At 42.5% G+C, this 27,638-nt stretch overlaps 1 protein-coding gene across 1 annotated transcript in view; it reads right to left on the reverse strand.

The window, feature by feature from the left end:
* ADAMTS12 (ADAM metallopeptidase with thrombospondin type 1 motif 12) overlaps positions 1–27,638 on the reverse strand; it is a 377,986-nt gene that overhangs the window by 13,642 nt on the left and 336,706 nt on the right. Inside the window, exons 21-23 of the mRNA XM_065905225.1 lie at positions 17,152–17,328; positions 11,400–11,543; positions 3,692–3,851 (exon numbers count right to left, since the gene is read on the reverse strand). Of these exons, the coding sequence (XP_065761297.1) occupies positions 3,692–3,851; positions 11,400–11,543; positions 17,152–17,328 (481 nt within the window). The remainder of the gene's footprint in view (positions 1–3,691; positions 3,852–11,399; positions 11,544–17,151; positions 17,329–27,638) is intronic.

Genomic DNA, 27,638 nt, shown 5'->3' on the forward strand with positions numbered 1-27,638 from the left:
TTATTTGTATCAACTTAAGTACTGTCATTCCCTATTACTTTCTTTATTTTTATTTATTTCTGTACCCCTCATTCCCCAAATTAAAAAACAACAACTCAAGAATGGTGTGCATAAAGGGTTAGCTTTTGATTTTTAATCATTATGAATGTAATGTCTAGAGCATAGATGATACTCAGTAAATATTTCTGAATGAACTTTTAAAAAATTTTTCTAAACCGAGATATTTGGATTCTATAGTCCCCACTCTGAAAGTGGTCATTCTAATTTAGATTTTAAGTCACTAACAATTTAGATAGCACCTAAAGGAAGTAAAAGGCAAACCTTACATGAATTCATACCTGATTTTACAAGATAGGCATGTGCCCAGTCACTCGGTCATGTCTGACTCTTCGTGACCCCATGCACTGTAGCCCCCCAGGTTCCTCTGTCCATGGGATTTCCCAGGCAAGAGTACTGGAGTGGGTTGCCGTTTTTGTCTCCCAGGGAACTTCTTGACCCAGCGACTGAACCCGCATTTCCTGTGTGTCCTGCATTGGCAGGTGGATTCTTTACCACTCGCCACCTGGGAAGTCCAAGATGAGCTTGGGGGCATGTTTACTGTGGTGGCTGGTGAGTTGAGACGAATCTGGACATTGGATGACTTATTTCAAAGCATTTTATAGGGCACGGGGGTTAGGGTAGCTTTTTTCAAATCAAAGAATTTCATGCAGCTGCTCTTTCCTGTTGCTTCTATATGAGTAAGAATGGCTCTGCCTTCAAAAGAAGCTTGTGATCACCTTTTGTTGCCCTGATAATTGTTGGTGAGTAGAATTCATTATTATTTACATCCACTGCCAGCCAACTGTTAGTCATCATCTCTTCAGCGTGAGATTTCAATGTAAAGATTATCAGATACACATTTAACCTGATTTTGATTGTTGAAAATTGTCTTTAACTCTCGTGTTGCTGGGCAGTGCAATGTAAATTTATTTAAAATAACCAATAGGGACTTCCCTGGCTGTTCAGTGGTTAAGACTCCATGCTCCCACTGCAGGGAGCATGGGTTCAATCCCTGGTCAGGGAACTAAGATTCTGCACGCTGCATGGTACAGCCACAGACAACAACAACAGACCCTAGGCATGGTCAACCAACACTATGTTGCTGCCTCAATTACATAAAAACCAACATAACTCAGAAGGATTCTCTGCCCTCAGTGTTTTAAAAACGTGGTACCACAGAATGTGATGAAATGAAAGGAAAAGAGTTCCAAATTGACCCTTTGGTCTAGAACAGGGTGCTTCTTATGAAAAGAGGCTCATCACTGCTAATTATTAGAGAAATGCAAATCAAAACTACAATGAGGTACCTATAGATTATCATACTAAGTGAAGTCAGTCAGAACGAGAAAGACAAATACCACATGCTATCACTTATACTGTATGTGGTTTCTAAAATATGACCCCAATGAACTTGTCTGTGAAACAGAAACAGATTCAAAGGCATAGAGAACAGACTTGTGGTTACCAAGCATGGGGATGGGAGAGGAATGGACTGGGCTTTTGGGATTAGCAGATGCAAACTATTATATTCATAGAATGGATAGACAACAAAGTCTTACTGTATAGCACAGGTAACTATATTCAATATCCTGTGATAAGCCAAAATGGGAAAGGACATGAACAAGAATACATATAATGGAATCACTTTGTTGTACAGGAGAAATTAACATAACATTGTAAATCAACCGTACTTCAATAAAATTAAAAAATAGAACAGGGTGCTTCTCAAACTTTAAGGCACATCCAAATCACCTGGGATTCTTGTTTAAATGCAGATTCTGATTCAGTAGGTCTGGGGTGAGGCCTGAGATCGTGCATTTCTGACAAGCTCCCAGGTGATGCCAATGCAGCTAGTCCAGGGGCCACACTTGGAGTAGCCAAGAGTCTGGAAGGCTAAAACTTAATAAAACCTCTGAAAACAAGCCCCTGCTAGCTCTGTAAGGCCAGTGATAGCCACTGTCAAATGCACGCTGGTCAGAGAGAAGCTGCATGTGATCACTAGATCTGAAGCATTTTCTCAGTGCACTTTGTTCAGGATTTCCAACCCATACCTCCCTCCTGACTCTGCACCTGTGTAAAAACCAATCACAGGCCACTCCTACCTAAAGGATTCACAGACTCCTCTGAAAACATATCCCACACAGAACACAATACCTTTCCTGGTTCCCAAATCCACCCTGGGCCTCCTCTTTCAGGAAATGGTAGCCTCATCCACTCAGCTACCCCAGCTGGACCTATGGGCTGTGTTCTCAGCCTCTATTCCCACACAAAGTCCTGTCAGTCTCTCTTTTAAGCAGCCTTTTAACCCCTCACTTCTGTCTGTCTGCACTTCTTATGCCTCAGTTCTCGCCCCACACATCTCCTGATTAAAGCACAGTTGCGTCTCTGACCTGGTCCCCTTCTCCACCTTCCACAGCGCAGAATGCATGACTCTCTTACCTTCACTCCTCTGGAATACGTCAAGGGCTCCCATCTGCCCTAGGCATAAAGCAGCTTATCAGCGTGCTTCACGAGGCTCTTTATCCTCTAGCTCCAGCTTACCTCTCTAGTTCTACTGCTTCCTGACTCCCCTTGAACTGTGTACTGTATTTAGACTTACATGCCATGACATCATCATCTTCCTGCTTACTGCATACCCTGAAAGCTGCTCTTGGAAACTGCAGCCTGACCTCTCTACTCATCCTTCGCTTTCCTCCACCCCCACCCGCAGTTTATGTCTGATGACCTTCCCAAGTACTCTCTTAACATTGTAAACTGATCAGTATCTCACTGCTTGGTGATCTTCCTCATTTGATATTATGTTTGGCACACAGCAAGCGTCCAACAAATATTTGTTAAATAAATACACGATCTGCAGATAAACAATCTTTAGGGAAACTCTTCTCAATATATTTACTCTGACTACAGTATCTGCTGAATGCCAGCCCTCAGTGCTTGGAAGGAGGCAAGGAACAGATCTATAAACCACAGGTTTGACTACACCTCATGCTTAAAAATATTTGAAAAAAGGCTACTACTGGTAGAGAGCCTTAAATACCTTCAAGTCTACTTTTCCTGGGAGCTGTTGGTCAATGGTACGAGAGTGTGGGTGTGTCAACTCTCAGCCCATTGGCCTCAAGAGCAGACAGCTCTGAGACTTAACTTTCCCCTGGAGCATCCCCGTGGGACCAGACTGAAGCCAGGACTGTGTCTGAAATGGCAGGCTGGCTGTGCTTTCTCCCTTTTCTGTCTTGTTTCCCTCTCCCTCAGCATCTTCCGTGGGAGCACTTCCTTAATGAATCCCCGGCACACAACTGTGCACCTTGGAGTCTGTTTCTGCAGAACCCAAGACAGCAGTGCTAGGTGATAGAAAGGGCCATTTAGCACTTGACTGGGTTCCTAAGAAAGGCTAGATAGAACATATCTCAGAAACCTTTGAAAAAACAGAAGTGATTCTCATCGGTGTGGGAAGTCAGTGTGAACGTGCTCTGGGATAGGAAAAAGGATGAGATGGTCCATCAAGGAACTAGTGTCAAACTTCACCAAATCAGTCAAATGGCTCTCAGGGAAGTCAGCTCAGTAACAGGGACTAAAATGGCCCACAGACCGAGTCATGCAGGACAATTTACTTATGAAAAGCTCTATGCCCCCCTGAGCAAAGCCATTCACCTACCAGCGTTCTTCCGGCAGGCCTGCAGGTTGCACTTCTGGAATTCTGGGGGTCTGGGTTCGTGATCACACAGGCATCGGTCCTGGCCTTCGGTTTTATTGTTCTCTGAGGCCACGCAATGGACAGTCCTCTTCTGAAAGCCACCTCCACAGGACACAGTGCACTGGAAGACAGCGGCACGTGGAGAGAGTCAGAATTCTCCCCCAAGATTTCCGGGGGCACTCCGGCAGAGGTGCTCTAACCCCACGGTGATCAAGTCGGTCCTGCTGCTAAGTCGCTCAGTCATGCCCAACTCTGTGACTCCATGGACTGTAGCCTGCTAGGCTCCCCTGTCCATGGGATTCTCCAGGCAAGAAAACAGGAGCCCTCCTCCAGGGGAGCCCAGGGACTGAACTCACATCTCTTAAGTTTCCTGCACGGGAGGCGGGTACTTTACCATTAGTGCCACCCAGAAGGACGGTCAAGTAGGGGAAGCCTCAATTATCACAAGTCTTTTTGAAGGAGTCATAGAATAAAAGCAGGAATGATTTGGAGATGTGAATTTAGGAAGAGTTTAGGTTATAGACTGGCAATTGAATTTGGTTTAATTTACTATTGGGTTCTCTGAAGAATGTGGACAGAGAGTGAACATCAAACAACATAGAAAAAAATTCATATCTGGGTCCTGGTGCCTCAGTAATCCAGTTTCTCTAAACTGGTTTCGATCTGGGGCTGGGAGTCAGGTCTGAGGAGAGGGCACAGAGCTACAAGGAAGGCTGAGAGAGGATAAAAAGGGAAGGGGGAGAAGAAGAGCAAGGTGGAATGGAGGGAGGATTTGGAATGGATGTGGATGCATGTGTGGCCTCAAGCCACCTAACAGACAAGATTCATGTAAATCCTGATGCATGCGGCCGCCTGGAAGCAGAAGGAGACTCTCAGGGCTGTGAAAACCATCCTGGGGATGTAATAAAATGTGTCTGAATATACTATATATACATATATATGTAGACACTCTTTTAAAAAAATTATTTTTATTGTGGTAAAATATATACTGAAGAATTGATGATTTCAAATTGTGGTGTTACAGAAAACTTTTGAGAGTACCTTGGACTGCAAGGAGATCAAACCAGGCAATCCTGAAGGAAATCAATCCTAAGTGTTCACTGGAAGGACTAATGCTGAAGCTGAAGCTCTAACATTTTGGCCACCCGATGCAAAGAGCCAACTTACTGGAAAAGACCCTGATGCTGGGAAGGATTGAAGGCAGGAGGAGAAGGGGACGACAGAGGATGAGACAGTTGGATAGCATCACCAACTGAGTAAACATGAATTTGAGCAAACTCTGGGAGATAATGAAGGACAGGGAAGCCTGGCATGCTGCAGGAGTTTGCTATGGAGTCGCAAAGAATTGGACATGACAGCGACTAAACAATAACAATAAAAATATGTAAAACATATTTATTTTAACCATTTTCCACTATACAGTTTCACTTAAATACATTCACATTGTTCTATGATCGTTACCACCAAACATCTCTAGGACTTTTCCATTTTCCCAAATAGAAACTCTCTATCCCTCAACCCACCCTTGTCCCACCCCTGGCAGCTATCATTCTAAATTTTTTCTCAATGAACTTGACTATTTGAGGTACCTCGTATGAGTGGAACCATACAGTACTTGTCATTTTGTGACTTGTTTACTTCAATTAACATCTTCAAGTTTCCTCCATGTTATAGCAAGTGTCAGAACTTCCTAAGATGCAACAACATTCCATTGTATGTAGAGAACACATTTTTTTTTTTTTTGAGAACACATTTTCTTTATCCGATGATGGACACTTGGGTAGCTTCCACCTTTCAGCTATTGTGAACCACATATACTCTTATGATTCACATTCTATTTCATATTTTACTACTTTTAGCCTCATCTTTCTTATATAATTAAAATCTCCCAAAGGGAAGAAACCAGTTCTCCTTTCTTTATCCTGCATGGCAAGTATGTAAGTGCCAAACATAGCCTGACCATTCAGTAAATACTCATTGATTGACTGACAGAAAAAGACTGCTGCATGCCAAATACTGGAAAAATCTACAGGCCCTAAATATTCCATCTGCCATTTGAATTACTGTTGGTCAATAAGACTGTGATTGTTGTTCAGTCGCCAAGTCATGTTCGACTCTCTGCGACCCCAAGGACTGCAGCACACCAGGCGTCCCTGTCCCTCACCATCTCCTGCAGTTTGCCCAAGTTTCAAGTCCAATGCATTGGTGATGCCATCCAGCCATCTCATCCTCTGATGCCCTCTTCTCCTGCCCTCAATCTTTCCCAGCACCAGGGACTTTTGCAATGAGTCAATTGCTTGCATCTGGCTTAGACAGTCAACAAGATTACTAGATTTTAAAATACTACCCACACTGGGGCACTACTGAAACTCAGAATACTGCTACCAAACCCTGTTTCCCACAAAACTCCAAATGCGATAAGAGGAGAAACACCAATTTTTTCTTAACACCCACAGCTTTATTTTAATCTGTTCTTCATAAAGCCTACAGCAAGCTGATAAGCATGGAACTTCATGTTGTTTTATAAAGTCAGAGATTCCTCTGATTAAACCTAAAGGTAATTTTATTCAGTGAATAAAATTGATATGAATCAAATTCTCTGTGGGGAAAAAGATAAGAAAATAACTATGTAACTCATCCTGAGTAGACAGAGTGTGCAACACAGGACAGAGGGAAGAACAAGGGAAATTAATAAAGGGTGTTGGATGTCCTGGACCAGAATTCAGGAAACTTGGGATTTCCCACTCTTACACATGGTCCTGGATCTCACTCAACCGCTCTCTTTCTTCCACTGTAAAATAAGATTGTTAGATAAAGAACATATGACTTCCATTCCTGCTTTCTACTTCTAAGGATCTGATGGAACTAGGCTGGGCTGGTGGTCCTGGGTGCTGAAGTCACACAGGCCCCCTGGGCAGGACAAATGTAGATCAATGAAATACAGCAGAAAGCCCAGAAATAAACCCATGTACCTATGGCCCATTAATTTTGGAGAAAGGAGGCAATAATATACAGTGGAGAAAAGACAGTCTCTCCAATAACTGGTGCTGGGAAAACTGGATAATTTACCCATTTTCCAATGTAAAAGAATGAAATTAGAATATTCTCTAATACCATATACAAAAAATAAACTCAAAATGGATTAAAGACCTCAATGTAAGACTGGATACCATCAAACTCTTAGAGGAATACAGAGGCAGAACACTCTGACATAAATCACAGCAATATCTTTTTTGATCCACCTCCTAGAGGAATGAAAATTAAAACAAAAATAAACAAGCAGAACCTAATTAAATTTAAAAACTTTTGCAGAGCAAAGGAAACTGTAAACAAAATGAAAAGACAATTCACAGAATGGGAGAAAGTATCTGCAAATGAAAGGACTGACCAGGGATTAATATTCAAAATCTACAAACAACTCAGGCAGCTCAATATTAAAAAAAAAAAAGCGCACAACCCAATAAGAAAAAAATTGGGCAGAATAGCTAAATAGACATTTCTCCAAAGAAGACATACAGGTAATCAAAAATCACATGAAAAGATAGTCAACACTGAGACTTCCTTGGTGGCCCAGTCCTTAAGACTCCGAGCTTTCAATGTAAGGGGGCACATGTTCAAGCCCTATTTGGGGAACTAAGACCTCACATGCCACAGAGAACAAAAAAAAAAGGTACTCAACATTGCTAATTATCATTGTTGTTTTAATGGCTAAGTCATGTCTGACTCTTTTGCAACACCAGCAACCTGGACTGTAGCTCACCAGGCTCCTCTGTCCTTGGGATTTCTCAGGTAAGAATACTGGAGTAGCTTGCCATTTCCTTCACCAGGGGATCTTCCTGATCCAGAGATTGAACCTGCGTCTCCTCTATTGGCAGGCAGATTCTTGACCAGTGAGGTCCAGGGAAGCCCTCACTAATTACTAGAGAAACGCAAATTCAAACTATAATAAGGTATCACCTCACATTGGTCAGAATGACCATAATAAAAAATTCTACAAATAATAAATGCTGGAGAGGGTGTGGGTAAAAGGGAACCTTCCTATACCATTGGTGGGAATGTAAATTGGTACAACCACTATGGTGAATAGTACAGAGGCTCCTTAAAAACTAAGGTTGCCATATGATCCAGCAATACCACTCCCGGGTATGTGTCTGGAGTAAAGAATAATTTAAAAAGACACATGCATATAGGGTTATCATTACCATCTTTGAAACAGATCGCCAGCCCAGGTTGGATGCATGAGACAAGTGCTCAGGGCTGGTGCACTGGGAAGACCCAGAGGGATAGGATGGGGAGGGAGGTGGGAGGGGGCATCGGGATGGGGAATACATGTAAATCCATGGCTGATTCATGTCAATGTATGGCAAAAACCACTACAATATTGTAACGTAATTAGCCTCCAACTAATAAAAATAAATGAAAAAAAAAAGACACGTGCACCCCAATGTTCACTGCAGTAGTCGTTACGCTAGCCAAGACACTGAAGAAACCTGAATGTCCATCAACAGATAAATGGATGAGGTGGGAGTGGTACATATTCAAGAACACTGCATGCATGCTCACTCAGCTGTGTCTGACTCTTTGTGACCCAATGGACTCTAGCCTGCAAGGCTCCTCTGTCACATGGGATTTCCCAGGCAAGAATACTGGAGTGGGGTATTAGAAGGCAATCCCCAGGACACTGCCTTCTCCAGGGGATCTTCCTGACCCAAGGATCAAACTTCGGTCTCCTTCATTGGCAAGTAGATTCTTTACCACTGGGCCACCTGGGAAGCTCCCAGTGGGATTTTATGCCCATAAATGGGCCCAAATTCATAGCATTTTTATGACCGTTCATATTATATCAAATTTTCTTTCCTGATGGTCACATTTAATTTGATTAGTGATGCTTATAATTGTGACACAGGACACCAGGGTATTTATGAAGAGCTTAACTCTAAGACACATCTTTGTTTGTTGAGTACAATATTTTCAGGTTGTGAAATCAAAGATGGATGAGGAGAAACTGGGTTCTAGAAATAACTGAACCTCTAATAAATAGGACATAAATTTCCAAGGCAGATATTTTAAGATGCCTGACTGTAAATTAAATTTTCTTATTATGAAAAACAATACAAGTGTATGACATTGTTTTCTGATGTTCACAAGACCCATGGGAGAGAGAGGAAGATGGGTACTGCCCCTGGCATAGAGCTTAGTAGCATGCATAACCAGAAGCTTGCGTGGACTCCAGAATCTCCTTTGGCAATTCATCACAACTCAACATTAGATGTCAACGAACATAGGGCATTTATAGAAATTACTATGGGTCCTATCTGTCTAAGGGAATGGTTGATGTCACTCTTCATTGTCTACTGGGCATTTTTAAGGTATGAAAATAATAAAATATGTACTTTTAATTTGTTGCAGGCTAACTGATTAATGTACAATATTCTTTTGGCAGTAATGAGTCATCTTATTCTTCATGGGTCAAGTGGGGTGGTATCCAGAGATTGATGCAACCTTAAGTTGGATGCACCAATAGAAGTCTTTTTTTTAAGAGTACATGCCAGCATTCATTATTGATCACGGCTATGCAGGTATAACTAGACAAGTACAACAATGAAAATTACTAAGAACATATCAATCTAAGACTATCTGGGGACATGATATTTGGCAAAATACTGCATTAGCCTGTGTTATAATTATAACCATCAATACATACTTACGTAAGAACAAGTTACTTTAAAAAATATTAATAGTTGAAGGTTAGTGTATCAGACCCTCTAGCTATCCTTGTCTCCCACTGTTGGCCTTTGATGGGCCCCAACTGATGAGGCAACCCACTTCATGGAAGCACAACCCTTGGGCTTGTTGTGTGCCTCTTACCCTGACTCTGAATTTCGTTATTGCCAGTGAGATGTGAGACCCAGTGGGACCTGCCCACACCTGAATGACCCAGGACAATGGGAGATGCTATCCATCAAAGGGGAGACTTTTACACAACGCAGGGAGATAGGAGCCAGTAGATAATCCCTCTTCTTGTCTCTGGACAAACTAAGCCACAGTAGTTCAAACAGCTTTATAAAGACCTTCTTTCAAGAGCAAGCCATCAGCTGCTCTTAGACACCAAGCAGTCTAGGTCAGGAAAAAACAATCACCCTGGGACTGGACCACCTTGCCCTTGATTCCCTTTCTTCCCTGCCTCCTTCCTCTTTTCTATCATTCCTGCTTCCCTAACATTGTATATTCTTATATAAAGTATTAGATTTTTGATTCAAGGCTTTATTTTCTAGAGAACCTAGAATAAAACAAGTCAGAGTGATGGAAGAATCATTCTATGGGAGAATTATTTTATTTTCAGTGTCATTGATAGTCTTATTTCTACAATAAATAAACTTCGTAAGAACTGTAAAACTTTCCTCCATTTACAATTTAATGATTTTATTTGTCTATCCATCAAACATGCTGGCCTTTTGGCAAACTGATCATTTGTGGGTTGACAAGTGACCAGAAATTCAACAAGTGACCAGAAATTCACTATATTATGATAAGCCTCAAGCTTCAGGGCACATGCAACTCCTATATGCTCTAGAAAAAGTCAGAGGATCCAAGATGGTTAGGACCCCAAATCACTTTTCCTTAGGCTCTCTTCCTCTGAGCTAGTTTTTAGTATTTTATCTCTTCTCTTTTGAAAGTATTTGATCTTCTTCTCTTCTGAACTCAAGATAGTTAACATTGAGCACCACGTCAGTCATGGGTCACCTTTCAGCGTTGTTTTTGTTCTGTTGCTCAGTAATGTCTGTCTCTTTGCGAATCAATGAACTACAGCACGCCAGGCTTCCCTGTCCTTCACTGTCTCCCAGAGTTTGCTCAAACTTATGTCCATTGAGTCAATGATGCCATCCAACCATCTCATCTTCTGTCGCCACCTTCTCCTGCCCTTAATCTTTCCAAGCATCAGGCTCTTTTCCAATGAGTCAACCCTTTTAGCATACTTAGACACATTAGAAAGCAGAAGGGTAAAATATATAACTGAAAGAAGTTTTGGTATATATACACAATGGAATATTACTCAGCTATGAAATAATGCATTTGAGTCAGTTCTAATGAGGTGGATGAGCCTAGAACCTATTATACAGAGTGAAGTGAGTCAGAAAGGTAAAGATAAATACTGTATGCTAACGTATATATGGAATCTAGAAAAATGGTACTGAAGAATTTACTTACAGGGCAACAATGGAGAAACAGACATAGAGAATAGACTTATGGACATGGGGAGAAGAGAGGAGAGGAAAGGGTGAGATGTATGGAGAGTAACATGGAAACTTCCATTACCACATGTAAAATAGATAGCCAACGGAATTTGCTGTATGGTTCAGGAAACTTAAGCAGGGACTCTGTATCAACCTAGAGGGGTGGGATGGGGAGGGTGATGGGAGGGAGGTTCAAAAGGTAGGGGACATATGTATATGTATGGCTGATTCATATTGAGGTTTGACAGAAAACAGCAAAATTCTGTAAAGCAATTATCCTTCAATGAAAAATAAATAAATACATAAAACACTTTAAATCAATGGACACATTAGACATTTACAGGAATTATATATGACTTTTAACATCAAAAGAAAACAAAAGCTATTTTTTAAAAAGACTAAAACAAATGAAAGAGATTATAACTGATTCCTACCGGGTCCCAGCTCCCAGCGGCCCAGTGACAGCAAGGGCGCCCGCTGCAGGGTGCGGTGGACGTGGGCCGTTTAGTCCAGTCACAGAGGCCTCCTGGACAAGTCACCCCTCTCTTCTGAACTCCGCCTCCACAGGAGCTGGAACACTGGTCCACAAGAGGGACAAGGTCAGGTGAAAATCACAAGGTAGCATTTTCAGAGATAAAGGGTAGGGATGTGTCCTTTCCCACTGTGTCTGCAGTGCGTGACACTGCACCTGAAAGATATGAATGCTCAGTAGAGGCTGAGTAAATGTTTATTTTAAAAAATACTCGACAGTTTATCTCTAGTTCCATACTGTATATTTCAACCCATTCCCCCCCAATAATTTAGTAAGAGGGTTTTTTTTTTTTCCTTTTCAGTTCTGAAATTGAAAAAAAGAATGTGTCAAATAAGTCTGCAACTTTTTTTACTATAATATATTAAGTCATAAAGATATATAAAGTTATGAAGATATAGATGTATATCATATTAAACATAACTTTTCTTTAGAGCAGAAATTCCCATGGTTGCCAAATAAATTATTTCAAGTATGGATAAAAAACCAGCTGGGTGACCACTGGCTCAGTGTTAACTGATGAGGCCTAGCCTATCACAGCAGATCACAAAGCTGACAACAACAAATAGGCCCAGCTGTGCGAGCTGTTCTGAGTCCCTCAGCCATGCCTGACTCTGTGACCCCATGGACTGAAGCCCTCCAGGCTCCTCTGTCCATGGGGTTCTCCAGGCAAGAATACTGGAGTGGCTTGCCACGCCCTCCTCCAGGGGACCTTCCCGACCCTGGCCCAGCTGTGTTAAGTCCAAATCTTGGTGGTTTTATCTGATCATTGTAGCATGTTCCTAGTTTCTTCACAATCACGTGTATTTGGATGCTTTTCGCCAAAGTATGTAAAAATAAATTACAGACTGCCAAAAGAGCTTTTATTCACTTTTAAATAAAGAACCCGAGACAGAAAAAGTCAATTGAATTATATTTTCTTTAAAATTCACTATTAATTTGTTATTCACACTGTTATTAAGAATATTAGTATCTCTATCGGAACCTGGAACATCTGTGTCAAGTTCCTCACAATGGCCACTCAGTCAATTCAAAGACAGTGGTGAAACAAGTCCTAAGACCCCGCCTTCCCACCAGCAGGAGAGCGCCAGTCCCGACCCTGTCAGGGCCCACAGCCAGCTGTACTGGAACCTTGCCCACCCACCAGTGGGCCAATAACAGCTCCAAGATCCCCAGGCCACGCAACTAGCCACCATGGAATTAACAGCCTAGGAATTAACCAGGTCAGGAAGAGCCCCTCCTACCAGAGCTCCCACAGTAGTCAGTTCCACCACAAGAGAAGGGTCCACGCAGCCCACATGGGGGTACCCCTAGAGCATACAGCTCTAGTGACCAAAGGGGAGCGTGCTGCTGCCTCATCGGACATCTCCTACTAAGGCCACTTCTGCAAGACTGGGAAATGTGACCAACCTACCCAACAGGAATAAACAACAGAGAGAATTAGGCGAAATTAGAAGCCAGAGGAATATGTTCCAAATGAATGACCATGACAAAAGTCTGAGAAAAAGAACAAAAGTGGAGGTAAACAATCTGCTTGATTAAGGAGCAGTAGGTGTGATTACATAGTAATAGCTGTAGTGTTAGTCGCTTAGTCGTGTCTGTCTCCTTGCGACCCCACAGACTGTAGCCCACCAGGCTCCTCTGTTCATGGAGTTCTCCAGGCAAGAATACTGAAGTGGATTGCCATCCCCTTCTCTAGAGGATCTTCCCAACCCAGGGATCAAACCCAGGTCTCATGCACTGCAGGCAGATTCTTGACCATTTGAGCTATAGGGAAGGTAAAGATCATAAAAATGCTTAATAAATTCAGGAGAAGAATAAATGAATAAGGTGTGAATTTCAATAAAGAGTTAGAAAATATAAAGAAAGACCAGACAGAGGTGAAAAATACAATAACTGAAATAAAAAGTACATTAGAAAGAATCAGTAGTAGATTAGATATTACAGAACATATCATTGAGTTAGAAGAGTAGTGGAAATCACTCAAGCTGAATAGAAAAACAGAAAGAATTTTCTAGAGGCCTCAGAAGAAACCAATTCTGCCAACAACTTGATCTCAGACTTCAGCTTCTATAACTCTGAGAAAAAATATTTTCATTGTTTAGGCCAAAAAGCAATAACAGAAACAAAAACAGTGGTGAAACAAGACTTAAAGAAAGGAGACTGATAAAGAAAATTCTGGGGATTAGAGGAGGTGGGAAAAAAATCAGAAGATGCTGAATAGTTCAATATGTCAAACGGAAAGAATTCTGGTTAAGAAACCAAAATATAAATGTAGGTATTTTTATTTTGATTAGCTCTGACAGTTCTAATGGAGAGCACACTTCTGCAATAGAATTTTGTTCTGTTCATCTCCTATTAAAATAAGACTCAGCCTTCCTTCCTCACTACAATAAGTTTTAGAATTAAATTTATCCATGTTTGAAATGGTGATGTTGATAGGTTTTCTAAGGGTCTGGTGCAGTGGCTGCAATGCTCACAAAATAAATTCGAGGTGACAAGTTTCATTCCTGAAAGAATATAATTCTAAAATGTGTCAGGTTTTTGCTCACTAGAATAATTTTCTAAGCTATATTATTTCATTTTCCTGAGGTTTCTAGAAGAAAATTAAGATAATTCACCAAAAATCTTGGAAAAATACTTTTGAGTACTTTGAAAAGCACTTTGAAAAATCTTGGTATTTTGAAAATTCTTAATTGTGGCACGGTAACAATAACAAAACAGCTATGATTGCCAATATCATGCTTATTACATTAGGCACTATGTGTGTGGTGGTAATCATAGAAAACAGGGAAATTATACACAATTAACCTTTCTGTTCAATAAAAGAACTAATCTATTGCTTTCCCAGTATTCCAACTTGGAGAGTCAACACGGATCTTTTCCCACTTATTCCCTGCTTTTAACCCTATACGAGGAGGGAAGGAGAGGACCCCACATTTGGGATCCTGTTGAATACCTGTATGTGTGCATATAGACACAGGGTTACCTGGCCAAGTAATCTCCAGGAAGGGGACAGTGGTCCTCAAAGTGTGGTCCTCAGAGCAACAACTTCAGTATCTTCTGGGTACTTGTTAGAAATGCAAAACTTCAGGCCCTACCCCAGACTTCTGAATTGGACACCACGGGGATGGGGTTCAGACATCTGTGTGCTGACGAACCCTCCAAGTGATCCTGAAGCATGCTAAAGTTTGCAAACCAGTGAGGGACATTCCCACAGTTGAAAGGTATTGTCCATGGCAAGTAGTTTAGGCTGGGTGGCACTCACGGGAGGACCCCAGAACATTCCCATGAAGGCATCCATTAGATAATATGCATATACAGAGCAGCATCACGAGGGCTCAGGAAAAGCACCTAAAGGTGCCCAGTCCCTAAACAGTCCCCCGACATTTCCGGGGAAATGTTCAACCAACTTCAGTATTTTCTGTCCTTACTGTTCCCTCTGAGGAAAGTCTTCCAACTGTGTGGTTTGCTCAGAACAGAGCAACTTATTAAGAAGGGCGTTGGGAGGTCTTCTGGAAACAGGCTCATGGTTGAGACTCCGTGGAAGAGGAAATAGACAGAAAATATCTTTTTCACAACCAGAGAGCAGATACAACTGGTCACCTTGGATAACTCGCAATTGCAATTTCTCTGACAAGGCTCTCTAAGCTCCTCTGCAAATTCCAGGATTCTGGAAGCTGTCACCAGGAAAACCCAATGGACAGAGGAGCCTGGTGGGCTACAGTCCAAAGGGTTGCAAACAGTTGGACACAACTGAGTGATTAAGTACGTCACCAGGCTCAACAAACATGGACAGCTGAGAGGCCTAAGTCCAGAGCCTGGGAGTGGTAGACACTTTATGTCCCAGAGCAAGACAGGGAAGGAGGTGAAAGAGGGGACAGTGGTGGTTGTTGCCCTCAGGAAACACCAGGGGCCTCAGGAACCAGCATGGCTGCTTGACCCAACGGACAGTAAGAAGCAAGAGGGGGTTCAGTCTTCCAGGGCTGGACACTAATTCTATATCCCACACTGTGGTTTTCTGTCTTACCTTTTCTAGCATGCAAAGTTATTGACTTACTCTTCTTAGTTCTCTCTTTGGTCCATGTCTATTCAGCTAAATTCTACAGTATAGAATACGGGAATCAGAGTCAACTTGAAACTTGAATTAATACTCCACAATTTATTTTCTAGTTGTGTAAGCTTCTTAACCTCTGAGTCTCAATTAAATTCTTTCTTTACCTATAAAATGGAATCAATAAGGCCTACCATCCAGGTTGTTACAAGAATTAAAACAAGTACTATAGGTAAAATGCCCAGCTCATGGACACACTCAAAACACACTGAGTTCTTTCTTTCCCTCTTATTTCTATCATAGTGTAGTTGGGAGTATTTTCTTTTTTATTGAAGCCACCAGGGAAATGAAATCATTATATTTCACCAAAGAACAGTAACTTGGTTTCACATACTGAAGTAAGACAAAGATGAAGCAGAATCCCAGCCCTTGCAACACAGGATGGACACACACACACACACACACACACACACACACACACACACACACATATCCCTCTTTTTATTTGTGTAAACAAGGATCTGGGCATTTGAGAGGTAGGAGTCTGAAATCATACTGTGTGGAAAGGATCTGACCATTATCGCCAGGCTAAAAGGGGCATGTGATGATCTGTCCCATATGCTGCTCATCAAGGTGATTCATGTACGACCCCAATCCCCCAGTATATCCACTGAGACTAGGTCATAAAACATTGAACAGTCACAGTTTAAATCACACAACATAGCCTTCAAATTGTTGGGCCTGTCCAGCCTCCCCACCTGTAACTGAGCAGGACCCTAAGGGGCCTTCTCAGCACAGCCTCACCCCCACCTCCACCTCCCCCACCAGGTCCTCCACCCTCCTCTTGTCTATAGAAAAACTTCCTTGGCCTTCCCCAATTTCCAAAGTGTAAACTTAATCACAAAGTGAGAAAATGCAGAAAGGAAAACAATCAAGCAAAACCAAAATAATAATAATAATAATATTGGGCTGGCCATTAAACAAAGTCAAAGACCTTTACTTCCTTCTCAAGGGCTATAGATAATAATCTGAGCCATGTCCTCTGAGCTGTTTTATAGATATTGAAACCCCTATCAGGGGGAAGAAGTTAACTATATGCTGCCCACAAGCATGTAGACCCCAGAAGGCTGGGGTTGGACCCAGAAGGCTGATGATGTTGACTCCTGATTACCTCACTATCAACCAGTCCGAAGAATTCCATGAGCTGATCACACACCCTACTATTCCCACCACCCCCTGCCCCATTCTGATTTTAAAAACTTTATCCTGAAAGCCTTCGAGAATTCAAGCCTTTTAAACACTAACTACCTGGACTCCTTGCTTGGCACACTAGCTATAATAAATGCTACACTTTCCTTCACCACAACCTGGTGTCAACAGATTGGATTTACTGTATTGGATTTACTGCCCACCTTTGGATCAGTAACACACGCAGTGCAAGGGGTGAATGTAAGGAGGCCAGCCACTGGCTTGATGAGGCCAGTCATTGGCTGAATAGAGGCCAGCCACTGGCCTGAGGGATGTGTGGTCTTCCCTGGACCCACAAGGTGACACAGAAATTCCTGTTTTCCCAGTTGTGTAGATGGTGCACTAGGCGCAGTACCTCGCTCCAGGGCTCCACCTGCCACTCCTCGCAGGGCTCCACGTTACAGCTTGAGGTCAGTGGAGGGGGAAGGCCGGCCAGGAACCGGCAGTGAAATGGCCTCAGGCTCCGGTGGTCCCGGCTGTCCACACACTGAATCTCCCGGATCTGGAAGCCCCCGCTGCAGTTTCTGGAGCACTGCATGGAGAGTGAAAGAAAAGGGGACACCTGAGTCCTTGGCATCAGACTGTCCATGCCCAGATATCCAGGGGGTTCACAAAGGATCACAAAGCTCGCAGCTTCGAGTTCCCAGCTTCTAGAGGGGTTGGTGACCTGTCTTTCCTCACACACCGTGGAGAGGAGTCACTCTGGCAGCTCCCTAAGATGGGGCTCCCCGTGTTAGAAAATGCAGGTGTGGAAGTGTAAGAACTGGGTGACAAACGCTGTTCTGTCGCAGACTCACTGTGAGCCCTTGGATGAGCTGCAGAAACGTTCTGAGCCTCACCTGTCATGTCTGTAAACTGGGGCAACAACTGTTATACGGGGCTATCCCGAAGATTACGCGGGGGTGGGCTTGGGTGACGCCGGTGCAGCTGTTCATTAGGATATCTGTGTTCACTGGAGGCAAATGCAACCGCTCACGAGGGGAGCTCTCTGCCAAGACACAGCCAACTCCCCCTCAGAATCCTGCTGAAAACCTCCTTTCTCCCTGACTCTGGACACAGGATAGGTTACCCTTTTTTAAGGAAAACAAAGTGAATAACTGCTCAGTGGTTTCATCCTGGGAGTAGGCGAACCCTGTCCTTGGCCCCACTGCCAGGCTTCCCTGCACATCCTCATCACCCATCACCTTTCCTCCTGAGGCCGCCATCGCATGCCTCCACCACCGAGGGTGTTCTCAACCCATGCCCAGGGCAAGCCCTTAGAGAGGTCTTCCCCACGCCCCCGCCCATGTCCAAACCTTGTGAAGCAGCCCATGCACCCTGATCCCAGTAAAGGAACTCTTCACCAGCAGGTTGCTGATTTCCTGAAGCTCACGACAAACACGGCCACCCCCAAATCACCTACATTTATGTGGCGTATTCAGGAGGACTTCTTTGGTTTACTTTTTGACCTCTTGGACTTTGGAAGTTCCTCTATCCTTCATCTAGGTAGAGTTTATTCAATCATAACTCGAGCTCCCAAGACTTGGTCTTCAGTTTATATAGAATGCTATCATCATCACTTTCCCTTCAGCTCATCTTGCTTGTGCACCCTACTCTCTCAAGGCCAGTCCCGGCTTGTCTTGTCACTGCCCACCCCCAGGGGGGACCCGAGGTAGATGGCATGGAGGCTGAGCCCTGAGCTCCTCAGTCCCTCTCCCCTGGATTTTCTGTGGATTAATAATATGTCCTGTGGTCCTTATGTCCTCAATCTCCCTTCCTCCATCCTTTGCTTTACTCACTACTGCTCTTCCTTTAGACTTTGCTTAAATGCCACCTCCTCTGTGAAGTCATCTTTGAATATCTTCTCCAAAGGATATCTATTTCTTTTATTATTCATCTCAAATTCTTCTCTGTTTCCATTGCAAGAACTTGAAATGTGAAACAACTTCTATTTATTCTGTCCATCTTTTCTGTTAGACTGCTTCACTGCCCTGAAGCTGGAAACCCATCTGTCTTGGTCACCATTGCATCTTGAGCATCCAGCATGGGGCCAGGCATGGCACAGATGATCCTCACAGCTTGTGGAATGAATATATGAATTCTGAGAAAAGGGAAGTTGGGGATTCCCAGTGGGCCAAAGAGTTCTGTGGTTACCATGGGGATAAAGAGCAGCCTTCTGCATCCTCCCCATCCTTCCATAAATGTTCTCATTACATCTTGACTGAGAAAATACACCACCACCAAAGCCCACTGCTGTAAGGTATGTTTTCATTTGGCCCCTTCTCTACTTGGTAAAATACCATGTTCCCTTTCCAGCTATGGTGGAATAGTCATAATTGTAGTGTTGTGGATGGTGAAAGAAAATTTCTCAGAACCTTTCATTAGAGGTAGCTCCCAAAATACTGATCCCCTCCTTTTTTTTCCTGCCATTTGGCAGATAGTGCAAGTCACCTGAATGCAAAACTTAGGTTGCAGCAGAGCAGATGTGGGCCCATGAGACAAGGGGGCAGATGGATGCTCTAATGCTTCCATAAATCAAGTGTAGTTAGCTTCTCAGAAATAAGCAACACTTGCCAGACAGCCCCCCAAAAGCAAATGTAAAGCTTCATTTGCCTGCCATGCTGTAAGCACACAGAGAATGAAATAACTGCCAGTTTAAAATCAGCCACAGAACAAACATGCAGAAAATTCTGCACAAAGCAGCCCTTTGTTTGACAGATTTCCAGGAAATAACCCATGGTTAAGACAAGAGGGCTCTTTATTAGGGATAGAAATTTTACAAGACATAGTGTACAATGTGGGTTTATTTTCTTATTTTTCATTTGTTGCTACAATCTGTTATTCCTAGAGTTTTCAAATTAGCATTACCCTTTTGTCAAAGAGTGCATTCACATTCAGGGGGAAATGAAGTTGGTTAATATGTTGAAGTAAATATTAAGGAAGGCACTCACTAAATCTGTGACTTTTCTATTTCATTTTCAGAAGGGCCTCTGATTCAGTTAGCAAGAAGGAAGTGGCAGGGCATTAAATCACTCCATTTTGAAAACTGCTCTGCCTTGGTGTATCGAATGCCAATTACTATATTCATTTTCTTCTTGCCCTAAAGGAGGGCTATTTATATTCCTTTTTTCCTAACCTGGAGCCTGTGGACCAGACTGAGGACAGGAGCCAGGCTAAGGAGAATAGAAGGACTGGCTAATGCTCATGTGCGACCAAACAGGTTTAACCATTTTCTGGTTCCCACGCCAGTCTGTTTAACTGATGTGATCAGCAAACCAGACTGAGTTAGAATGAAGAATCCTCTTAGCTTACAGGAGCCACTGGCAGAGAGAAAAACAATACACTCACAACCAGTTCTTCCTTGTGTCATTTCTGATTTATGGAGCCATCCTGATACATTTTCCATGTTGGACTCCTATCTAGTGTTCAAAGGAGTATAGTGAAAATAACCAACCTGAAATTGGGAATCAGGAGACTGCAGAAAGTGAAGAGGAACTAAAAAACCTCTTGATGAAAGTGAAAGAAGAGACTGAAAAAGTTAGCTTAAAGCTCAATTTTCAGAAAACTAAGATCATGGCATCTGGTCCCATCACATCACGGGAAATAGATGGAGAAACAGTGGAAACAGTGTCAGACTTTATTTTTGGGGGCTCCAAAATCACTGCAGATGGTGACTGCAGCCATGAAATTAAAAGAAGCTTACTCCTTGGAAGGAAAGTTATGACCAAGCTAGATAGCATATTAAAAAGCAGAGACGTTACTTTGCCAACAAAGGTCCGTCTAGTAAAGGCTATGGTTTTTCCAGTGGTCATGTATGGATGTGAGAGTTGGACTGTGAAGAAAGCTGAGCCCTGAAAAATTGATGCTTTTGAACTGTGGTGTTGGAGAAGACTCTTGAGAGTCCCTTGGACTGCAAGGAGATCCACCCAGCCCATCCTAAAGGAGATCAGTCCTGGGTGTTCATTGGAAGGACTGACGCTGAAGCTGAAACTCCCAGTACTTTGGCCACCTCATGTGAAGGGCTGACTCATTGGAAAAGACCCTGATGCTGGGAGGGATTGGGGGCAGGAGAAGAAGGGGACAACAGAGGATGAGATGGCTGGATGGCATCACTGACTCGATGGACATGAGTTTGAGTAAACTCTGGGAGTTGATGATGGACAGGGAGGCCTGGCGTGCTGTGATTCATGGGGTCGCAAAGAGTCAGACACGACTGAGCAACTGGACTGAGCTGAACTGACTGAGACTGCATTCAAGTATCTCCCTGACACCAAGTGGCTATGTGACTGCACCTCTGTAAGCCTCCGTTTTCTCCATTATGATTAAAAAGAGGATAAATTGGATGATTAAACTCTTTCATATTCTATAGTGATATAAGTGTCTAGGATCACTGGACTTGTATTATGCTTTGGTTTCAGAATACTTTCTTGCTCTCCGGAAGTACTAAGCAAGGATATGGAAATAATTCTTTTTTGCTCCTTTCCTAATACTAAGATTCATAAGACTCTTAAGATCATTCAAAAATAATTCATTCCAAAAACTCTATTTTGAACAGCACCAAAATTCATTCATCTGTCTACTCCCCCACTCCATCCCCACACTTCACTTCCTCTCTGCTATTAGGCACTTAATTATGTGCCTGCTCTGTATGCCAATCTAGCAGAAGGAAAAAGTCATGCAATGAGTAGAAGTCATGAAGATGATATGTCATAAGCTGTTCATAATCCAGTGAAGGAACAAAGGAGGAGGTGGTTGATTTTACTTGAAGAAGGAAAGGCTCGAAAAGAGGAGCCAAACCTTGAACTGTATCTTGTAACGTGGGTAAATGCTCACTCAGCTGGCAAACAGTGTGGGAGACATTCAAGGTGGAAAGAATGACTATGCAAGTGGAGTGAAGCAACAAGTCTTGTTCGGGAACATGTCTATCAGAATGCTAGAGTGGAGGGTACGGATGGAGAAAGAGAGATGGGAAGGGCCACGATAAAGGATCTCATGGTTTGAACATCAGTCCTCATCTAAAGTGATCTCGGGTTCATGCTTTCTGTGAGTCTAAAGGCTTTCTTTAATTGCTGTTCTTTTCTCACTTAGGGATTCCCTTCATCTAAGACACCTGGGGCTTCCAAAAGTGGGCAATAGGTTAGACATACAGTAAATAATACCAAAAGAAAATAAATGCAATGATTTTGAGTGTATTATTTTCCTTCTGGGGGGTCAATTTTTGCTTTCTGGGCACAGAAGCTCCCCTATAACATGCAATTCTCTGTTATGAAATTTTACACATTGGGCTTCAACATGTTTCTGGGAACATGTTATATATGAAAGTCTGTACTCAGCAAGACAGGGTCTCTTTCCCTATAGTATTCATTTGTAAAAGTTCAGATCAAAAAAAAAAATGTAGGGAGGAGGAGCCAAGATGGCGGAGGAGTAGGACGGAGAGACCACTTTCTCTCCTAGAAATTCATCAAAAAAATAACTGAACGCAGAGCAAACTTCACAAAACAACTTCTGATCGCTAGCTGAGGTCATCAGGCACCCAGAAAAGCAGCCCATTGTCTTCGAAAGGAGGTAGGACAAAATATAAAAGATAAAAAGCGAAACAAAAGAGCTAAGGACGGAGATCCGTCCCGGGAAGGGACTTAATAGAGGACGTTCCCAGACACCGGGAAACCCTCGCACTGGCGGGCCTGGGGGAAGTGTTGGAATCTCAAGAGTTTGAATCTGACTGGGAGGGATACAATAAATAAAACCCACAGATTACGAGCCTAAAAGCAACTCCCAGCAGAAAAGTACCCCAGACGCCCGCATCCGCAACCAGCAAGTGGGGGCGGAACGGAGAGGAGCGGGCGGCATTACTTGGGGCTGGATCCGGGCCTGAGCACCCTGAGGACAATCAGAGGGAGCTTTTGTGAGTTGCCAGCTTGAACTGTGGGAGAGCAAGAGAGAGAGAAAATTAACTGGCCCGAACACATTGCCGGCCGTTTGCAGAACAAAGGGACCGAGATTCTGGGCGGCCGAAGTCCGCCGGGAGGGTCGCGGCGAGACGGAGGGCGCGGGCGCCCGACCGGCGCGGGCGGGAACTGGGGCTGGGGACGCGGAGGGCAGAGGGCGCGCACGCCCGACTGGCGCCGGCGGGGACTGAGACTCGGACCGCGCAGGGCAGAAGACGCGCCGCACCCGGGGAGAGAGCGCCCGTCAAGCGCCTGGCTGCCTGGGCCGCTCGGGCGGCGTGGGGCCGGAGCGCGGGCCCAGCTTTGTGTGCCGCGCTTTTGTGAATCGCCCGAGGGCTGGAGCCGCGCGCACCGTGGCGCGCGCTTCAGACAGAACAGCCCGGAGCCTGAGCAGCGCAGACCGAGAAAAGAGCGCAAGCCCCTCCCTGGAGCGCCGGCCCCTCCCGGCACAGCCCCTCCCCGCACAGCCCCTCCCCGCAGCGCGACGGAACTAGCTACCTGAATAAGAATCCACCTCCGCCCCCTGTGTCAGGGCGGAAATTAGGCGCGGAAGAGACCAGCAACAGAACCCAAATAAACAAAGGGAACCGCTTCAGAAGGGACCGGTGCAACAGATTAAAATCCCTGAAGAAACCACCGACTGACTACACCGGAAGGGCCTGTAGATATCGAGACGTGTAAGCTGGAACGAGGAGCTATCTGAAGCTGAGCCGAACCCACACTGACCGCAACAGCTCCAGAGAAATTCCTAGATATATTTTTTCTTTTTCTTTTCTTTTTTTTTTTTTTTTAAGTAAGGGAAAAAAAAAAAATTTTTTTTTTTCTTTTTTCTTGGTTCTCTTTTATTTTCCTTTAAAAATTCCTTATTACTCCCCCATTACTCCTTAACTTTCATAGATTTTTACGATTTTTTTTAATTAGGCAAAACAATTTTTTTTCTCTTTCTTTTTTCTTTTTTTTCTTTTTCTTCTTTTTCTTCTTTTTTTTCTGTTCTTTTTTCTTCTTCTCTTCTATTTTCTTTTTCTTTTTCTCTTATTTCTTTTAAAGCCCTCTAGCACTCCTTTTACTACGCCTTAATTTTCATTTTCAATCCACTATAACCTTACAGAAGAAAGGGAAAAAAAAAAAAAAAAGAAGAAGAAGAGAAGCCCTATTTTTATACCAAACTTCATATATATTTCTAAAATTTCTTTTGTGTGTTTTGGTTTTTGTTTTTAATATAGTATTTTTAAGAGTCTAACCTCTACTCTAGATTTTTAATTTTTGTTTTTCAGTATATGATAATTATATAAATTGTGAACATTTAAGAATCCAATATTCAGCTCCCATTTTTATTCACGAGTGTGTTGATTATTCTCTCCCAATCTTGACTCTGTTTTCTACCTCAGAACACCTCTATTTCCTCCTTTCCCCTTCTCTTCCCAATCCAATTCTGTGAATCTTTGTGGGTGTCTGGGCTACGGAGAACACTCTGGGATCAGACAACTTCGTAGATCTGTCTCTCTCCTCTTGAGTCCCCCTCTTTCTCCTCCTGCCCATCTCTATCTCCCTCCTCCCTCTCCTCTTCTCCATGTAACTCGGTGAACCTCTCTGGGTATCCCTAATGGGGGAGAAACTTTCCACCATTAACATAGAAGTTTTATTATCAGTGCTGTATAGTTGGAGAAGTCCTGAGACTACAGGAAGAATAAAACTGAAATCCAGAAGCAGGAGACTTAAGCCCAAAACCTGAGAACACCAGAAAACTCCTGACTACATGGATCTTTAAGTAATAAGTCACCGTACAAAAGCCTCCATACCTGCACCGAAACCAACCACCACCCAAGAGCCAATAAGTTTTAGAGCACGACATACCACGCAAATTCTCCAGCAACGCAGGAACATTGCCCTGAACGTCAACATACAGACAGCCCAAGGTCACACCTAACACATAGACCCATCTCAAAACTCATTACTGGGCACTCCATTGCTATCCAAAGAGAAGAAATCAAGATCCGCATACCAGAACACTGACGCAAGCTTCGCTAATCAGGAAACCTTGACAAGCCAATCGTCTAACCCCACCCACTGGGTAAAACCTCCACAATAAAAAGGAACCACAGACCTGCAGAATACAGAAAGCCCACTCCAGACACAGCAATCTAAACAAGATGAAAAGGCAGAGAAATACCCAACAGGTAAAGGAACATGAAAAAAGCCCACCAAGTCAAACAAAAGAGGAGGAGATAGGGAATCTACCTGAAAAAGAATTTAGAATAATGATAATAAAAATGATCCAAAATCTTGAAAGCAAAATGGAGGTACAGATAAATAGCCTGGAGACAAAGATTGAAAAGATGCAAGAAATGTTTAATAAAGATCTAGAAGAAATAAAAAAGAGTCAATTAAAAATGAATAATGCAATGAATGAGATCAAAAACACTCTGGAGGGAACCAAGAGTAGAATAACGGAGACAGAAGATAGGATAAGTGAGGTAGAAGATAAAATGGTGGAAATAAATGAAGCAGAGAGGAAAAAAGAAAAAAGGATCAAAAGAAATGAGGACAACCTCAGGGACCTCTGGGACAATGTGAAACGCCCCAACATCCGAATCATAGGAGTCCCAGAAGAAGAAGACAAAAAGAAAGGCCATGAGAAAATACTCGAGGAGATAATAGCTGAGAACTTCCCTAAAATGGGGAAGGAAATAGCCACCCAAGTCCAAGAAACCCAGAGAGTCCCAAACAGGATAAACCCAAGGCGAAACACCCCAAGACACATATTAATCAAATTAACAAAGATCAAACACAAAGAACAAATACTAAAAGCAGCAAGGGAGAAACAACAAATAACACACAAAGGGATTCCTATAAGGATAACAGCTGATCTATCAATAGAAACCCTCCAGGCCAGAAGGGAATGGCAGGACATACTGAAAGTAATGAAAGAGAATAACCTACAACCTAGATTACTGTACCCAGCAAGGATCTCATTCAGATATGAAGGAGAATTCAAAAGCTTTACAGACAAGCAAAAGCTGAGAGAATTCAGCACCACCAAACCAGCTCTTCAACAAATGCTAAAGGATCTTCTCTAGACAGGAAATGCAGAAAGGTTGTATAAACGTGAACCCAAAACAACAAAGTAAATGACAACGGGACCACACCTATCAATAATTACCTTAAATGTAAATGGGTTGAATGCCCCAACCAAAAGACAAAGATTGGCTGAATGGATACAAAAACAAGACCCCTATATATGCTGTCTACAAGAGACCCACCTCAAAACAAGGGACACATACAGACTGAAAGTGAAGGGCTGGAAAAAAATATTTCACGCAAACGGAGACCAAAAGAAAGCAGGAGTCGCAATACTCATATCAGATAAAATAGACTTCCAAATAAAGGATGTGAAAAGAGACAAAGAAGGACACTACATAATGATCAAAGGATCAATCCAAGAAGAAGATATAACAATTATAAATATATATGCACCCAACATAGGAGCACCGCAATATGTACGGCAAACACTAACGAGTATGAAAGAGGAAATTAATAGTAACACAATAATAGTGGGAGACTTTAATACCCCACTCACAACCATGGATAGATCAACTAAACAGAAAATCAACAAGGAAACACAAACCTTAAATGATACAATGGACCAGCTAGACCTAATTGATATCTATAGGACATTTCACCCCAAAGCAATCAACTTCACCTTTTTCTCAAGTGCACATGGAACCTTCTCCAGAATAGATCACATCCTGGGCCATAAATCTGGTCTTGGAAAATTCAAAAAAATTGACATCATTCCAGTCATCTTTTCTGACCACAGTGCAGTAAGATTAGATCTCAATTACAGGAAAAAAATTGTTAAAAATTCCAACATATGGAGGCTAAATAACACGCTTCTGAATAACCAACAAATCATAGAAGAAATCAAAAAAGAAATCAAAGTATGTATAGAAATGAATGAAAATGAAAACACAACAACCCAAAACCTATGGGACACTGTAAAAGCAGTGCTAAGGGGAAGGTTCATAGCATTACAGGCACACATCAAGAAACAAGAAAAAAGCCAAATAAATAACCTAACTCTACACCTAAAGCAATTAGAGAAGGAAGAAATGAAGAACCCCAGGGTTAGCAGAAGGAAAGAAATCTTAAAAATTAGGGCAGAAATAAATGCGAAAGAAACTAAAGAGACCATAGCAAAAATCAACAAAGCTAAAAGCTGGTTTTTTGAAAAAATAAACAAAATTGACAAACCATTAGCAAGACTCATTAAGAAACAAAGAGAGAAGAACCAAATTAACAAAATAAGAAATGAAAAGGGTGAGATCACAACAGACAACACTGAAATCCAAAGGATCATAAGAGACTACTACCAGCAGCTCTATGCCAATAAAATGGACAACTTGGATGAAATGGACAAATTCTTAGAAAAGTATAACTTTCCAAAACTGAACCAGGAAGAAATAGAAGATCTTAACAGAGTCATCACAAGCAAGGAAATCGAAACTGTAATCAGAAATCTTCCAGCAAACAAAAGCCCAGGACCAGATGGCTTCACAGCTGAATTCTACCAAAAATTTAGAGAAGAGCTAACACCTATCTTACTCAAACTCTTCCAGAAAATTGCAGAAGAAGGTAAACTTCCAAACTCATTCTATGAGGCCACCATCACCCTAATTCCAAAACCAGACAAAGATGCCACAAAAAAAGAAAACTACAGGCCAATATCACTGATGAACATAGATGCAAAAATCCTTAACAAAATTCTAGCAAACAGAATCCAACAACATATTAAAAAAATCATACACCATGACCAAGTGGGCTTTATCCCAGGAATGCAAGGATTCTTTAATATCCGCAAATCAATCAACGTAATACACCACATTAACAAATTGAAAGATAAAAACCATATGATTAT

Source organism: Muntiacus reevesi, chromosome 14 (assembly GCF_963930625.1).
Source record: "Muntiacus reevesi chromosome 14, mMunRee1.1, whole genome shotgun sequence".
Lineage (NCBI taxonomy): Eukaryota > Metazoa > Chordata > Mammalia > Artiodactyla > Cervidae > Muntiacus > Muntiacus reevesi.